This window comes from Orcinus orca, chromosome 7 (genome assembly GCF_937001465.1).
Source record: "Orcinus orca chromosome 7, mOrcOrc1.1, whole genome shotgun sequence".
Lineage (NCBI taxonomy): Eukaryota > Metazoa > Chordata > Mammalia > Artiodactyla > Delphinidae > Orcinus > Orcinus orca.
The window spans coordinates 86,896,200-86,914,328 of NC_064565.1; the positions used below are offsets into that span (position 1 = coordinate 86,896,200).

Genomic DNA, 18,129 nt, shown 5'->3' on the forward strand with positions numbered 1-18,129 from the left:
AATTTTTACTTCCCACTTACAGTTAAAAATTCATCTATTCAATTTCTATTCTGATTCATCTCTGAGGACTCCATGAACACAGTCAGAAGACTTCGCTGTGAAATATGTATTTTAATATCCCTATGTGAGGGTGTTCATTCAACAAATATAGAATATTTACTATGAGGATCCAACAGTAAATGAGAGAGCCTAAAACCCCTACTCTTATGAATCTTACAGTAAAAGGGAGGACAGACAATAGACAAAATAAGTAAGCTATATAGTGTGTGGGATGATGATACGCACTGTGGAAAGAAATAAGGCAGGAAAAGGAGATAAGGAGAGAAGGGGGATGGCAAGTTGGTTTGCAATTTTAAATACATTAGTCAGAGACACTTAATAACAGGCATACCATACAAAAGCAACAGAAACAAAAGACTTCTCATGTGTTATAGAATGTGGGCCTTAGGATCCAATTCCTGTTCACCTTACTACAGGAGAGAAGTATTGGAGTCTTAGTACCACTGTGATTCTCTGGAAGGCTGTCACCTTCTGTCGGGTCCTGCCGGCCACTGTAACATAATCCAGGCTGGAAGTCTTCGGTATCCACTAAAAACAGGGAATAATCCTGGCCTGCAGCTACACTCCAGACTCCATTTTCACTGTTCACCTGCAACAACAGGAGGACATTGTCTGTCCAAGATGAAGGAATCTGATGGAACTCCAAATCCACGGGAAATGGAATGTTAAGTTACTTGAACAGGTGGAGTACAAAGTCAGTCACATCTCTAGATGGCAAAACTCACCCAGCAATGTACCCGATTAACTGCAGAACAGATGCAGGAGTGAGAAGGAACCCTTGTTCAGCCTGTAAATTTAGAACTGGATTGTTTTATAAAAAACTGAAATTTAAAAAGATAAAACCATACATTTGATTTTTTCACTGTTATTTTTGGAAGTTGCCACAGACTCAGCTTGTACAACAAAGGCCCAGAAACTTCTAGAGCCCTTCTGACAGCTAGGACACAGCTTTGTCCATACATATTCTGCTATGTGCACAAAAATCAAGGTGAAAAGAAAATCTAACAAGGCTAAATTCCATCCTGGACAACTAAACCCATGGGTGCTAAAGCTGTTTTCCCACTTGGAACTCACTATCTCTCTGATGTGATTTCACTGTGTCCCAGGATGTTGAAAAAGGCAGGACCCCTTAGAAGCCCATCTACATGGAACCCCTAGACCAGTGGCGCTCAACGAGTAGTCTTTGCAGCAGCAGCAGCAATCATCTAGGAACATGTGAGAAATGTACACTCAGGCCACATTGCTACTGGGGGGTCCGACCGGGCAACCTGCTTTGACAAGCTCTCCAGGTGATTCTGATGTATGCCAAAGTTTGAGAACCACTGCCTTAAATCAATGGTTTTCAAACCTTAGGATTCCACACAGTGACTCAGGAGCCACCATGGAAAGGCAGGCGCCAGGGTTTTGCCCCCAACCCACCTCCATCCTTCAACTAAAATAGTTCCACAGTTATCTGTTTTATGTAGGGGATTCTGCATAAGGTTTCATTTGAAGAAAGTGTTCTGCTAATGAAAACTACTGTCCCAGCCTGCAGACCCAGCTTCAGCCATGACTCGTACAAGAATAAGCAAAAAACTTCTAATCTGTTAGATTCTCTGTGTCTAGATAGGGTTCAAATCCTAGGTGATTAGGTGAATGTGTGTGTGTGTGTGTGTGTGAGCGTGTACACACACGTCTCCACTACTTTATAGTTATCCTCTTCCTGCATGACATCATTTTCTCAAATTCAGGCTACCCAAATAACTGACTTCCTGTTGGTTTTGCAAAGAATGAATTAAAATTTTTGGAGAAGGAAAGAGTAGTCTTCTTAGTCTCTAATCAAAACTAATTCAGATCTCACTCTGCCTTGACTTTAATTCACATATTAATTAAAATGACTTCAAAATGTTTTTCTCACCCCTCCCCCACAAAAAAACCCAAAATAATGATGTTGTATTTTCATACACACAGTTAAAGGGTAACAAAACTAAAACCTTATAACAAATTCTATTCTCTCTTGTCTGACTCTAAAATTTTAAATAAAAATTATATTTCCAGCATCTCCATGCTATATTACAAAAGTTTCCTTAGTATGAATAGATGCATATTCTACTTTATTCAAATAACAGAAAACAAGGAACAGTGAGTTACCATATTTTTATTTGTGATAAAATATCAGAAATTGAATAGCTTACCATTAAAATGTTTTATGCTGAAAATATTTAAGATTGGAGCTAGAATTAACAACTGTCCCCTAATGTTTTATTTAAGTCTTTTCTTCCCAGTAAAATTAAGTTCACTGGAAGGAAAGGCAGCGTGTAAAGGTCTTATATAGTGATGGACGCATAGTGTACACTGAATACATGAATCAGCAGAATATGTATTAACTATAGCTTATATGTGAATGATGTTCCTGAAACTGAAGTAACTATACTTTTTTAGTCTCTATTACTCTCAGTGGAGAGAGCATGTGTTGGGATAGGGGAGATATCAGAATCAAACTATGAATACATGAGCTCCACATTCCATTCTGTTAGCCTACCAGGCTATCAGCATGCCTACTCCCTGCCAACAACACCCCCCAAAACAAACAAATCTTATATAAGGAGTCAATACTATTGATGAATTTTGTATTTCTGCAGGACGTTGTGGCAGAAAAAAAGGTTGAGAAACAGTCCTCTAAAACTGCATCAAAGGGACTAGAAGTTACCAATCTCTGAATAGCATTACATAAACTAAAACCAATTCACACAGCAGTGAAGAAATTATCTATGCTTTTAGCTTCCCTATAGAAAATTAAAAGGGTTAAAAAAGGTTTTACTACTATGTATGTAAAAACAAAACAAACAAAACAAAACAAACCATCAAATAATGTTATACAAAAGTCACACTTAAAAGTCAAACTTAGGTGAGAAGTCAGAGTAGGCATTATTTGGTAGTATAAAGCTCAAAAGTCAATATCACAGCGCTAGAAACATTTGATTTAAAAGAATGAACTTGTTCATTTTTACTTTAAAAAAAAAACTATGAATGCTCAATGAAGCCAAGAAGAAAAGAAATATACACTAACACATCAAAAAAAGGAAACATTTAGCCTGAAAACAAGTGGCTTCACTTTTTTTTTTAATGTACATCATAACAAACTTAGGTTACAAGTATACAATTCTCCTAATTTTATAAAACAAGAAATGGAGAAATATAAAGTGTTCTAACTTAGAATTCTGGAATAAGTTGCTATAAAAGTTATCAAATTCACTAAAGTACCTTTACAAGACGAGGAACTGTTGTTGGAAAATCGGAATGCCCAAGTTGACCAAAGGTATTGCTACCCCACGAGTAAACCTATTAGAAAACAACAGGAAAGTAGGTAAGAGATGTGACTCTGAGTTTCCATGTCAATTCTGAACTTTTATAATAACATATATATACCAACAGTTACACACAAATTACTTATACTAGCTTTCCACTCTTTAGAATAACTAATATTAAGAAAATTCATTTTAAAACAAGACTGAGATAATGGGGAGATAGAGTACATAGTTAAGACACAGTCCAAGGATTAATAATAACAGTAACTAATATTTTGGGGGGGTTTATTACCTGCCAGGCGTTGTTCTGAATATACTTTCTGTGTATTAATTAATGTTTCATTATCACAAGAACCCTTTTTTTAATAAGGAAATTGGCCCAGGGAGGTAACAAATTTGTAAGCAGCAGGGCCAGGATTTAATCCCAGGAACTATCCTATACTGCCTCTTACAAAGAAAGCGATTTTTTTAAAAAAAGGTAAGTACCATGAAGAAAAAGTAATCATGATTTTTTACTCTGTGGATAGGAGTACTATGGAATGACTAGAGAGCCTTTTTATACATGAAGAGTTGCTGTAGGAGACACACAAATACCTATGCTCCACTACAGACAAAAAACAACCAGATTGCAATGGCTATGTTTAATGAAAATGGTTTTGTTTATTCTGATTATAAAAGCAATTCATGATCACTGTACAAGACTGTGACAGTACGAAGAAATAAAAAGGAAGTGAAAACCACTGATGAATCAACCACTTAGAGATAACTACTGATACTACCTTGTTTTAGGAACATACACATATATCAGTATAATTCCAGAAATTTTAATATCTACTAGATATAATGAATATACAAAATGGGACTCTACTATCAATGCTGTTTTGTGACCTGATGTTTTTTATGTAATGCTCTGCACTGACATTTTTCTAGGTCAACAAGTACAGAGCTACAATATCATTTATAATAACTACATAAAACTCCACTGTGGGTATAGTTTAATCAATTATCTAATGAAGTAAGTACATTTATTAATAATTTCTTTCCAATTACTTAATATAAAAATTACATTTAAAATCCTTGGATATATATATTAGTGTATATATTTCCTTAGGATAAGTTCCTAGGCAAAGAACTCTGGGTCAATGAACACACATTCTGATTTTTGATACATACTGACAAACTGTCTTCCAGCAAAGTCCAGTGTACATTCCATTCCCACCAGCACTGTGTGTACCTTTTCCCCACACTCTCACCAACACTTAGTACTAAATGCAATCCTTGCTAACATGATAGGTGAGAAAATTTTGTTTTAATTTAAATCTGCTTACTGAGTAGTTGACCACCTTTTCATTTCTTGCTGCCCATTTCTATTTTTTCTTCTATGAATGACATACAAATGTCCTTTCACAATTTTTCTTTATGGACCAGGTAATAACACAGTCATATATGTTACAAATTTTTTTTCCCGTATGTTATGTATCTTAATTTAGTTTATGGGGTTTTTTTGGTTTGTGTTTTGGTTTATGCTGTATGGGACTGCTGAATTACTACGGAGACAAACATATCACCTTCACTTTCTAATTTCTGGTTTTGATGTCATGTCTTTTTCTACTCCTAAGATTACTGAAAAAAAAATCACCTAACTGTGCTCTTACACCTGTAAGGTTTTATTTCTTAAAATCTACATCTTTACTCCATCTGGAATTAGAATATGTAAAGTTATCTTAATTTTCTTCCACAAAAAAGAAGCCAGTGGTTCTAACAGTACTTACTGAACACTCAGTCTTGTTTTTCCAACTGATTTGAAATGCCCACTTTTTATCATAGACTAAATTCTCATATACACTTGGGTCTATTTCAATTCTACAGGTATATTTCTGTTATAATAATCTGTTTGTAGTTTTATAATATATTTTATAAGGCTAATTCTTACTCTTCCTTTCTGTTCTTTTTCAGAATTTATGTGGCAACTCCTATGTTTTTCCTCCTAGAATAATTTTGGGAATCATTTTATTAAGTTGTAAATATTCTATTGGAATATTTGGGGATTGTACAGAATTTACACTCTACTGATTTAATAATCTAGGAGAAATGGCATTTTTGCAATGTTGATTCTTCTCATCTAAAAATAAAATTTCTTGACGACAATCCTGCAGCCTGTGGAACAAAAACCACATTCACAGAAAGATAGACAAGTTGAAAAGGCAGAGGGCTATGTACCAGATGAAGGAACAAGATAAACGCCCAGAAAAACAACTAAACGAAGTGGAGATAGGCAACCTTCCAGAAAAAGAATTCAGAATAATGATAGTGAAGATGATTCAGGACCTTGGAAAAAGAATGGAGGCAAAGATCGAGAAGATGCAAGAAATATTTAACAAAGACCTGGAAGATTCAACAACAAACAAACAGAGATGAAAAATACAATAACTGAAATGAAAACTACACTAGAAGGAATCAATAGCAGAATAACTGAGGCAGAAGAACAGATAAGCGACCTGGAAGACAGAATGGTGGACTTCACTGCCGCAGACCAGAATAAAGAAAAAACAAAGAAAAGAAATGAAGAAAGCCTAAGAGACCTCTGGGACAACATTAAACACACGAACATTTGCAATATAGTGGTCGCAGAAGGAGAAGAGAGAGAGAAAGGACCAGAGAAAATATTTGAAGAGATTATAGCTGAAAACTTCCCTATCATGGGAAAGGAAATAGCCACCCAAGTCCAGGAAGTGCAGAGTCCCATACAGGATAAACCCAAGGAAAAACACGCCGAGACACATAGTAATCAAATTGGCAAAAATTAAAGACAAAGAAAAATTATTAAAAGCAGCAAGGGAAAAAACGACAAATAACATACAAGGGAACTCCAATAAGATTAACAGCTGATTTCTCAGCAGAAACTCTACAAGCCAGAAGGGAGTGAGTGGCATGATATACTGAAAGTGATGAAAGGGAAGAAGCTACAACCAAGATGACTCTACCTGGCAACGATCTCACTCAGATTCGATGGAGAAATCAAAAACTTTACAGACAAGCAAAAGCTAAGAGAATTCAGCACCACCACACCAGCTCTACAACAAATGTTAAAGAAACTTCTCTAAGTGACAAACACAAGAGAAGAAAAGGAACTACAAAAACAAACCCAAAGCAATTAAGAAAATGGTCATAGGAACATACATAGGGATAATTACCCCAAACGTGAATGGATTAAATGCTCCAACCAAAACACACAGGCTTGCTGAATGGATACAAAAACAAGACTCATATATATGCTGTCTACAGGAGACCCACTTCAGACCTAGGGACACATTCAGACTGAAAGTGAGGGGATGGAAAAAGATATTCCATGCAAATGGAAATCAAAAGAAAACTGGAGTAGCAATACTCATATCAGATAAAATGGACTTTAAAATAAAGAATGTTACAAGAGACAAGGAAGGACACTACATAATGAACAGGGGATCAATCCAAGAAGAAGATATAACAATTATAAATATATATGCACCCAACATAGGAGCACCTCAACACATAAGGCAACTGCTAACAGCTATAAAAGAGAAAATCAACAATAACACAAAAATAGTGTGGGACTTTAACACCTCACTTAACCTAATGCACAGATCATCCAGACATCAAATTAATAAGGAAACAGAAGCTTTAAATGACACAATAGACCAGATAGATTTAATTGATATTTATAGGACATTCCATCCAAAAACTGCAGATTACACTTTCTCCTCAAGTGCACATACAACATTCTCCAGGATAGATCACATCTTGGGTCACAAATCAAGCCTCAGTAAATTTAAGAAAACTGAAATCACAGCAAGCATCTTTTCTGACCACCATGCTATGAGATTAGAAATGAATTCCAGGGGAAAAAACGTAAAAAACACAAACACATTTGGAGGCTAAACAATACATTACTAAATAACCAAGAGGTCACTGAAGATATCAAAGAGGAAATCAGAACATACCTAGAGACACATGACAATGAAAACATGACGATTCAAAACCTATGGGATGCAGCAAAAGCAGTTCTAAGAGGGAAGTTTACAGCTATACAAGCCTACCTTAAGAAACAAGAAAAATCTCAAATAAACAATCTAAACTTACACCTAAAGGAACTAGAGAAAGAAGAACAAACAAAACCCAAAGTTAGCAGAAGGAAAGAAATCATAAAGATCAGAGCAGAAATAAATGAAATAGAAACAAAGAAAACAATAGCAAAGATCAATAAAACTAAAAGCTGGTTCTTTGAGAAGATAAACAAAATTGATAAACCGTTAGCCAGACTCATCAAGAAAAAGAGGGAGAGGACTCAAATCAATAAAATTAGAAATGAAAAAGAAGTTACAACAGACACCGCAGAAATACAAAGCATCCTAAGAGACTACTGCAAACAACTCTATGCCAATAAAATGGACAACCTGGAAGAAATGGACAAAATCTTAGAAAGGTATAACCTTCCAAGGCTGAACCAGGAAGAAATAGAAAATATGAACAGATCAATCACAAGTAATGAAATTGAAACTGTGATTAAAAATCTTCCAACAAACAAATGTCCAGGACCAGATGGCTTCCCAGGTGAATTCTATCAAACATTTAGAGAAGAGCTAACACCCATCCTTCTCAAACTCTCCAAAAAATTGCAGAGGAAGGAACACTTCCAAACTCATTGTATGAGGCCACTATCACCCCGATACCAAAACCAGACAAAGATACTACAAAACAAGAAAATTACAGACCAATATCACTGATGAATAAAGATGCAAAAATCCTCAACAAAATACTAGCAAACAGAATCCAACAACACGTTAAAAGGATCATACACCATGATCAAGTGGGATTTATCCCAGGGTTGCAAGGATTCTTCAATACATGCAAAGAAATCAATGTGATACACCATATTAACAAGTTGAAGAATAAAAACCACATGATCATCTCAACAGATGCAGAAAAAGCCTTTGACAAAATTCAACACCCATTTATGATAAAAACTCTCCAGAAAGTGGGCATAGAGGGAACCTACCTCAACATAATAAAGGCCATGTACGACAAACCCACAGCAAACATCATTCTCAATGGTGAAAAACTGAAAGCATTTGCTCTAAGATCAGGAACAAGAAAAGGATGTCCACTCTCGCCATTATTATTCAACATAGTTTTGGAAGTCCTAGCCATGGCAATCAGAGAAGAAAAAGAAATAAAAGGATACAAATTGGAAAAGAAGAAGTAAAACTGTCACTGTTTGCAGATGACATGATACTATACATAGAGAATCCTAAAGATGCCACCAGAAAACTACTAGAGCTAATCAGTGAATTCGGTAAAGTTGCAGGATACAAAATTAATGCACAGAAATCTCTTGCATTCCCATATACTAATGATGAAAAATTTGAAAGAGAAATTTAGGAAACATTCCCACTTACCATTGCAACAAAAAGAATAAAATACCTAGGAATAAACCTACCTAGGGAAACAAAAGACCTGTATGCAGAAAACTATAAGACACTGATGAAAGAAATTAAAGATGATACCAACAGATGAAGAGATATACCATGTTCTTGGATTGGAATAATCAATACTGTGAAAATGACTATACTACCCAAAGCAATCTACAGATTCAATGCAATCCCTATCAAATTACCAATGGCATTTTTTACAGAACTAGAGCAAATCATCTCAAAATTTGTATGGAGACACAAAAGACCCCGAATAGCCAAAGCAGTCTTGAGGGAAAAAAACGGAGCTGGAGGAATCAGACTCCCTGACTTCAGACTATACTATACAAAGCTACAGTAATCAAGACAATATGGTACTAGCACAAAAACAGAAACACAGATCAATGGAACAAGATAGAAAACCCAGAGATAAACCCACGCACCTATGGTCAATTAATCTTTGACAAAGGAGGCAAAGATATACAATGGAGAAAGGACAGCCTCTTCAATAAGTGGTGCTGGGAAAACTGGACAGCTACATGTAAAAGAATGAAATTAGAACACTCCCTAATACCATACACAAAAATAAAATGGATTCGAGACCTAAATGTAAGACCGGACACTATAAAACTCTTAGAGGAAAACATAGGAAGAACACTCTTTTTCTTTTTTTTTTTGCGGTATGCGGGCCTCTCACTGTTGTGGCCTCTCCCGTTGCGGAACACAGGCTCCGGACGCACAGGCTCAGCGGCCATGGCTCACGGGCCTAGCCGTTCTGCGCCATGTGGGATCTTCCCAGACCGGGGCACGAACCCGTGTCCCCTGCATCGGCAGGCAGACTCTCAACCACTGCGTCACCAGGGAAGCCCCGAAGAACACTCTTTGACATAAATCACAGCAAGATCTTTTTTGACCCACCTCCTAGAGTAATGGAAATAAAAAGAAAAATAGACAAATGGGACCTAATGAAACTTCAAAGCTTTTGCACAGCAAAAGAAACCATAAACAAGACAAAAAGACAATCCTCAGAATGGGAGAAAATATTCGCAAACAAATCAACAAAGGATTAATCTCCAAAATATATAAACAGCTCATGCAGCTCAGTACTAAAGAAACAAACAAGCCAATCCAAAAATGGCAGAAGACCTAAATAGATATTTCTCCAAAGAAGACATACAGATGGCCAAGAAGCACATGAAAAGCTGCTCAACATCACTAATTATTAGAGAAATGCAAATCAAAACTACGGGGTATCACCTCACACCAGTTTGAATGGGCATCATCAGAAAATCTACAAACAACAAATGCTGGAGGGAGTGTGGAGAAATGGTAACCCTCTTGCACTGTTGGTGGGAATGTAAATTGATACAGCCACTATGGAGAACAGTATGGAGGTTCCTTACAAAACTAAAAATAGAATTACCATACGACCCAGCAATCCCACTACTGGGCATATACCCAGAGAAAACCAGAATTCAAAAAGACACATGCACCCCAATGTTCATTGCAGCACTGTTTACAATAGCCAGGTCATGGAAGCAACCTAAATGCCCATCGACAGACGAATGGATGAAGAAGTTGTGGTACATATATACAGTGGAATATTAGCCATAAAAAGGAACAAAACTGAGTCATTTGTTGAGAAATGGATGGATCTAGAGACTGTCATACAGAGTGAAGTAAGTCAGAAAGAGAAAAACAAATATCATATATTAACGCATGTATGTGGAACCTAGAAAAATGATACAGATGAACCGGTTTGCAGGGCAGAAGTTGAGACTCAGATGAACAAACATATGGACACCAAGCGGGGGAAAACCGTGGTGGGGTGGGTATGGTGGTGTGCTGAATTGGGTGATTGGGATTGACATGTATACACTGATATGTATAAAATGGATGACTAATAAGAACCTGCTGTATAAAAAAATAAATGAAATAAAATTCAAAAATTCAGAAACTAATATTAATAAAATTTCTCTCTTTACTCCTATTTTCTTTTATAACTTAGAAGAGTTCTTGAATTTGTGTCATGTGGGCTCTACACTTTTCCTGTTAACAATGTTCCTATTTCCTTAATACTTTTGTTGTAATTGTGAACAGCTTCTTTTTCCCCCAAGTATGCTTTCTGCTTTACCTTATGTATAAAAGAAAACTAGCAATCTTTATGCTTATTTTGTAACTTGCCACCTTCCTAATTTCTTATTTTTAAGCCCTTTTGATGATTCATATGTTAATAATAATAAAATTATCCTTTTTTTCCTAATATTTATATTTATTTATATGAGCTATAATAGCTTTTTGGCTATCCTACTATGTGATAGTTAAAATAAAGCACTTAAAGGTTTTAGAATCTTTTATTGACTTTTCTTAAAAAGATAAAGGGACTGATGAAGAATCATTATATGAATATATTTAAGAATAAGTTTGAAAAACTACTTTCTTTAGGAGGGTTTCTGCATATGGGCATGGTTTTAAATGATTCTGGAGGTCACTTTCAGGTCCCACAATTTTAAGAGAGAAATGCGTTTTGGTTTCTTAGTGTCTTACTTATAGATTTTCTTCATCAGAAAACAGAAATTCACCAATACCCTAGAAAACTCAGTTCTATTTTTCCATAAGAGCACGTTATAGAAAGCTTCTTTGTCAAGTAGGCCAATGTTGAATCCAAAGTCTACAGTCACATGTGTGACTTTAGCCAAGTTACATAATTTCTCTAAACCTCCCTTTCCTCACCTGTAAAATGGAAATAATACAATGCAATGTAAAACACTGAAAAGACCAAATGAGATACAGGATTGTTGACACACAGGATATACTCAATAAATGATGGTCCAATCTCATCAGGTTGGCCTTCCATGAAATTAAGATCAGCTTTTAATAGTTTGTCTCCTACCTGGGATTTCGCAGTAAGTGCCAGAGAATGGTAACCACCTGCCTCCAGATGGATTACTTCTTTACCATCCAGACATTTTACACACAATGGTTGAAGCCTTAAAGAAAAACATACACAGACACATACAAATTCAAAGTAAGAAGTATTCTCAGCAAGAATCATGGCCTTTCTCAAATTATGGAGTAAGTGCTTTCAAGTAAAAGTAAATATTTCAAAAGAAAACATTAAAATAAAAATACTGGATATATGTTCAATCTACTCCTAAATATAAATAATTTTGAATGGTTTCAACCTAATCTTTGTCTATTAATCACTAATTAACCACCATAGTTCAGAATCTGTTAAGAATCATAAAACAACTGAATGATTCATATGGCAGAGAATATACTTAGGACAATGAAATACAACCAAAGAGGGGAGTTGTCATTTTTTTAACACATTAGTTGCTTTCACTCTGCTAGGAATAAAAGAGACATTTATATTAACTGGCTATTTTAGATAATCATTCTATTTACACACTTTCACAAATATCTGTTGTTAATATCATAAGAGTTTCTCTTAAACAAAACAGTTTTTCCGTGACGTACGTGAATAGACATGGTTTATTACTGTGGTTATAGTTATTCTGGCAGCAGCAGATAGACCTCTTTCAGGTAAAAAAAAAATTGTTGGTTGTTTTTTATAAGTTAAAAATTTGAACCATTCACGTGTTCCAATGAAATACAATCTTATCCCAAACACCCCTTTCTGTATTCTAAGATGAATATACATCAAAGAAGAGATGGAAAGATATACCATAGATACTTAAGTCCTTTATTACTAGAAACAAATTCAAGACTAAGACTGATTGGGGGTGGGAGGTATTTGTTTTGTTTTTTATCAGAGTTAATGGTGTATAATAATCTAGAGCTAGAAGAAACCAGATTTCCTCTATGAGGAAATGAGATTTGGAGACCTTCACCAGGAGAGAGGTTATTTGTTTAAGCTAATTTCTAACAGTAAACACTGGCAGCACTCACCTAGGCAGAACATCACCATGCCCCAGCTGTCCTTCCTTCCCTTTCCCCCAGGTCCACACCTCTGTTCTCAGAGAAGGCAGGAGCGCATCGGCTTCTCCACTGTATGTAGGGGTCAGAACCACTGTCCGCGTTTTCACCCTTGCAGCTTTTCTCAAGAGCCTGGGGGAGACTGAAAACAAACCAGAGATATCATGAGGGAGTAGATGGGGTACCACTTTAATGAACTGTTGATTTTCAAAGAAATACACTAACATGATATTTGTGAAGCATATTCTACAGGTTCTCTGCAAAACTGGGGATTAAGAAGTCAAATGAGTTTGGTAAACACTGCCTACTGCATTCTTTCCTCCCCCCTACCTGCCATGTAGAGATTCACACACACGCATTAGCATGCTAAAGGTGCTGAAAAGTCCTGCAATTAAAAGCCCTGTTTAAATCTGTTTAACCCTGCCCCACTTCCAAACATTTAGCCACAAAATCCTTTTTTGTATAACATTTGTTATACAGAATGTCTACGTGACATCCTATGGAACTGGTATTCTAAAGAATAGCTTAACAAAATACTACACTAAGGCTAACAAATATTTTTCCCATTTCAAAGCAGAGTTAAAAGTTAAGCCTTTCCAAATTAAGGTCTAAGGTCAAGCATACTATAAATATTGTAACAAAAGATTTATTTTAGACATAAAACTTAAAAGTTTCTACAGTGAGGAAATGGTTATGAATGGGAAGTACTAAAAAGATTTTGTATTTTGCTGCCTACTTTAAATTATTTTATAGAGAAGTTAATATTTAAAAAAAAGAATGCTGACATCTTTTAGAGTGTTCAAAATTGTAACAAAGGCGTACAACACTGTGTAAATCTTGTACACCAATCTGGTGACAGGATATGTTTTGAAGAAAATCATCAAATGTCACTAGGTATAGACTTAAGTCACTTGGTCATTAAGTTGTGGGCCACAAAGAAAGTGATCATCCTCGGCTAAGATCACAATCTTTTCTGGTGAATGTATCATCCACTTGTACATACAAAGACTCAAATACACCTACTTGAGGTTTCCTCAAAGATGTATTCTAGATCATTTTAAAAGAGAGAGAAAAAGAGTACATGGAAAAGTTTTTCTAAAGATACTTTAAGTTTACTAAGTAAAATTTAACCTAAGGAAGTAAGTCTGTTAGTAGAATTGCATATTTCACATGGTCTAATGGCGTGACAAAAATCAATATTCCACATTTGTGGTTCAAGGAGATCTCAAATATTATATTATTCTGAAAATGCTAAAGGACATTTCAGAATAAGAACATTTTGGCCCAAGATTATTCTTCAGACTTAGCAGAATTCATGGGATACACACACACACACACACACACACACACACACACATATAAAATCAGGACTAGGGTTTTATTTGCACAGATGAATCTAGTGGCCATGAGAATCAGGAGGCAGGATAGCAAAAGTGCTCAGTGGCACAAGAGACAGCAATAAGTAGAACACAGGTAGGGAATAGGGACATAGCAGAAAAGGTAAGTTTTAGTCTAGTCTAGTATTCCTAACTTCCTAACCACTGGTTTATATCATTTTGTGCAAAGCTCTAAACTATAGCCCATGGGTCGAATATAGTCCACTGCCTGTTTTTGTAAATAAAGATTTATTGGAATATAGCTCATTTATTAATGTATTATCTATGACTGCTTTTAAGCAAAGTCAAGTAGTTGTAACAGAGACTGTATGGCCTACAAATCACAAAATATTTCTCTTTGGCTCTTTATAGAGAAAGTTTGCCAGGAACTCCCTGGTTCAGTAGTTAGGACGCTGCGCTTTCACTGCCAAGGGCACAGGTTCAATCGCTGGTCAGGGAAAAAAAAAAAAAAGAGAAACTTTGCCAACCCCTGGTTGATCTAATCCAATATTTCTTGAACTTTAATGTGCATGTTAATCACCTTGGGATCTTGTTATAATGTATATTCTGATTCACTAAGTTTGGTATGCAGCCTGAAATCCTGCATTTCTAACAAACTCCCAGATGATGCTGCTGTTGCTGGTCTGCAGGCCACCTTGAGAAGCAGAAGTCTAGATGACGGAGACTCCTGAACTGAGTGAGAAATGTAGAAGAAACAACTGTGCAATATTCTCAATATTCTAAGAAGTTGATTGCTAATGGTTTCAGAAAATGAAGCTTTCTCTCATTGAAGCTTAAAATCATCCTCACTTTCAGGGCGTAAGTACATTAACTCCTCATTTACCCAATGATCACATCTGCAACTTCATCGATCTGGAGTCCAGGCCCACCCAGGAAATAAGGAGGCTACTGCTACATTACAGAACAATCAAATAAGACTCAAAACAAGGTTCATAAGCAGAAGCAGGTATTATGAAAAAGTGAGGGTCTAAAGTTATTTCTAAAGCAGAGAAACATGTAGCTTTTAAAAAGCTATTTAATTAAATAAATTTTGACATATGAATATGTTAGGAAAGCGAATTTGTTATAACATGGCATGTGATGTCAGGAGCATCTTGGATTCACCAAAAGTCAACTCACAAAAGCTGGTTATTTCCTTACCTTGTGACAACAATCCAGGGAGAGAGAGTCTTCGGCTGCCTCCCTCTGATTCTTCTTCTCTGATATCCACAAGACTTGAACTCTTCTTTCCTTGCATTGACTCCTGTTTAACCTGTTCTTCTCTGCTATCTTTCAGACCTTCTGGGCCTATGGGACTACTGCCTGCCTGAGCTCCAGGTTCACAAGGGGCTGTACTATAAAAGTTCATAACTTTCTTAAGAGACAAGGTCCCAGCTTCATATGTAGCAGCCACTCTCACACCAACAGCAGATGCACAAGAGACCACTAGGCTGTTCAGGGCTGAAGTGCTTGTGGTTGCTGGGCTGTGAAGATTAGGAATCGCTTCTGCTACAAGAGGCTAAAATATACACACGTAAAAAAGTATATAAAAATACAATCCCATATACAACAAGCAATCAATAAAAAGAAAGTGTAACATCTATCACTATTTGCAAATACAAGAATCTAAAACAACAAGAGGTCTCTTCATCTCCAACCTAAAGGTATCCCTTCTTGATCACAGATTTAACACATTAGATGGAAATGAGTACTTAAAATACAGTTCCTTATCAAAAGTACTTCCTTTTGTTTGAGTGGTGTTTTATCATGGTATTTAAAAATAGGTCCCAGCTGCTTTTATAAAATAAACACAGCAGAAGGGAGAGGGGAGGGAAGGTATGGAAAACATCGCCTTCAATGAGGTAATAGCCCTGGATAGAAGGTTGAAAAAATGCAAGTTTTATTATTGATCACTACTAGGAAAAATTACACAGATTTTTACCAAGAAATAATGAGAAAAAATTACATTTTAAGAAGAAAAGGCTTTTCCTAAAATGTTTTATGAACACAAATTTATATATGGCATACACAGGCAGAAAAATAAGTTACACCTCTAAACTATCCGCCCCCAAACTATGTTCTGAAATTTCTGTCCTTCTACTGTCTCATCAAGAGTTATTTTCCATGACCCAGGGGCAAGGTAAACTGAAAGATTACCTTTGCTCTCACTACCATCGAGCAATGGTAGGTTAATCATTAAACATTTGGATCCAAGGTTCTTAGTGTTATTCACAGCTGTATTAGAAAGCCAACTAAAGTTTTCTGATATCTTAGTGAAAAATCAGTTAAAACTTACTCTGAGCTGTCAAGCACCACTGTTTACTGAAAAGGAAAGTCACTAGATATACCTACTTAACACACGAAAAAGCTTTCAGCTCATGAGCATAGGTCACAATGAAAATTTTGTTTCCTATGCTACCCAAAGATCCCAAGGGGTGGAAGGGGGTGTGTGTATATCTTAATTTGTCCTGAATTGCAAACCAAACCAAAAATATTTTTTAACACTGACTTCTGATTTTTCTTAAAGGAAATAATTCCTGTTCCCTGCACAGTGCCTGACATGTAGTAGGCACTCAATACATTCTGTTCAATACTAAATTCAACAAAATGTGAGTCTTTAATTAAAATATCCAACAAAATAAACAAATATACCATATAAAAAAAGATAAATACAAAGCCTATTACTTCCTTGGTGACACAGTTCTCATGATAACTTGTTCAGAAAAACTGGTGTCACTATTTCCACCATCTATTTACAAAAGCTCATAACAGAAGCAGTGATGGTATTTAGGGGTGACTAATTTAGAGAGTTCTTACCATTAGGTGGAGGAAAGTCAAAAAAACTCTACCTTATATAAACTTTAAACTATTGTTCTAACTGGCTCCTCTACTTAATTATATTTAACAATTCATTAAATAAGTAAATAAATAAAACAAAAACACATGCCCAGCAATTTTGATGGAAGACATAATTTCAGGGGTTCCAATCAACCAACAGCAAAATGCAATAATGAAATATATGCTTCATTGCCAAATACTTTAGTTTATTTCACAAACGTGAGATATTCTTTCAATTACATCTGGCCAGAAGAAAAAAACTTGTCCTAAGCCACATAAATTCCTAATGGTTAGCTGTATGATTGAGACACTATTTACAAAGATGGAATTACACTTAGTTAAACACACACTGCCAAAACTAGCATAGGTAACCAAAACTTTAAATGTTTAACCAAACAGGTCCAAAGGAAAGTGCAATTTCAATGATGATAATCTATTATTCAAATAAACAGTAAATAAACTTTTAACTACAACTTTAATAAATCAGAGAAATGACTTTTGGAAAGTCAAAATCTAACTTTTTTATAAGCATGTACGAGTCCTGTTCAATTATTACTTTCGCTTTGTTTAGATTTTTCTTTCTCCAAACAGCTTCTTAATAAAAAATTTTTTTAAAAAAATCAAACATCTACAAGGTTCGGTGAGTAGACTGTGAAATAAAAACTGTTTCTAAAAACACCTCTAGGCCATGTTCCCATTCTGAACCAGTAAACAACAGTGATGAAGAATCCAGAGGCTATGTGGTTTCAAAAACCTGAAAGCAACGCCACAAGGCAGCTCTTTTATGATTAGTTTTTTTTTTTTTGAGTCTTAACCACTGGACCACCAAGGAAGTCCCTAGGATTATACGTTTTTGTTTAGATTTGTTTTCTTAGAGTTCTGGAAAAGCAAAAGCAAAAGGCTTCCACTAAGAGTAAAAAAAAACAAGTATCCTTTAGAACAATTTGTTTTAAGTAGGGAGACACAGCTTACTACATGCCCCTGGTAAATAGCTTTTCTCCACTTACTACAAGTTTTCAAAGTGAAAGTAGTTTAAACCAGATGAAGAGAATATAAAACCCTCCACCCAGTGATGCCCAGTGAGGACCACTGGTATAACTGAAAAGAATTCGAACAGTATGTAATGCCAGTCAGTTTCAAGTCTGCCTATAAGCGAGGGAGGGATCCGCCACACAGCAAACT

At 35.8% G+C, this 18,129-nt stretch overlaps 1 protein-coding gene across 6 annotated transcripts in view; it reads right to left on the reverse strand.

Moving 5' to 3' along the window:
* Positions 1-18,129, reverse strand: part of ALS2 (alsin Rho guanine nucleotide exchange factor ALS2) — an 87,286-nt gene that overhangs the window by 45,785 nt on the left and 23,372 nt on the right. For 5 of the 6 annotated variants that reach the window (XM_033429879.2, XM_033429885.2, XM_033429883.2 and 2 more), the window contains exons 5-9: positions 15,271-15,628; positions 12,707-12,875; positions 11,688-11,784; positions 3,304-3,381; positions 467-649 (exon numbers count right to left, since the gene is read on the reverse strand). In XM_033429879.2, coding sequence (XP_033285770.1) covers positions 467-649; positions 3,304-3,381; positions 11,688-11,784; positions 12,707-12,875; positions 15,271-15,628 — 885 coding nt within the window. The remainder of the gene's footprint in view (positions 1-466; positions 650-3,303; positions 3,382-11,687; positions 11,785-12,706; positions 12,876-15,270; positions 15,629-18,129) is intronic. The other variant, XR_007478466.1, reaches the window with a different exon arrangement.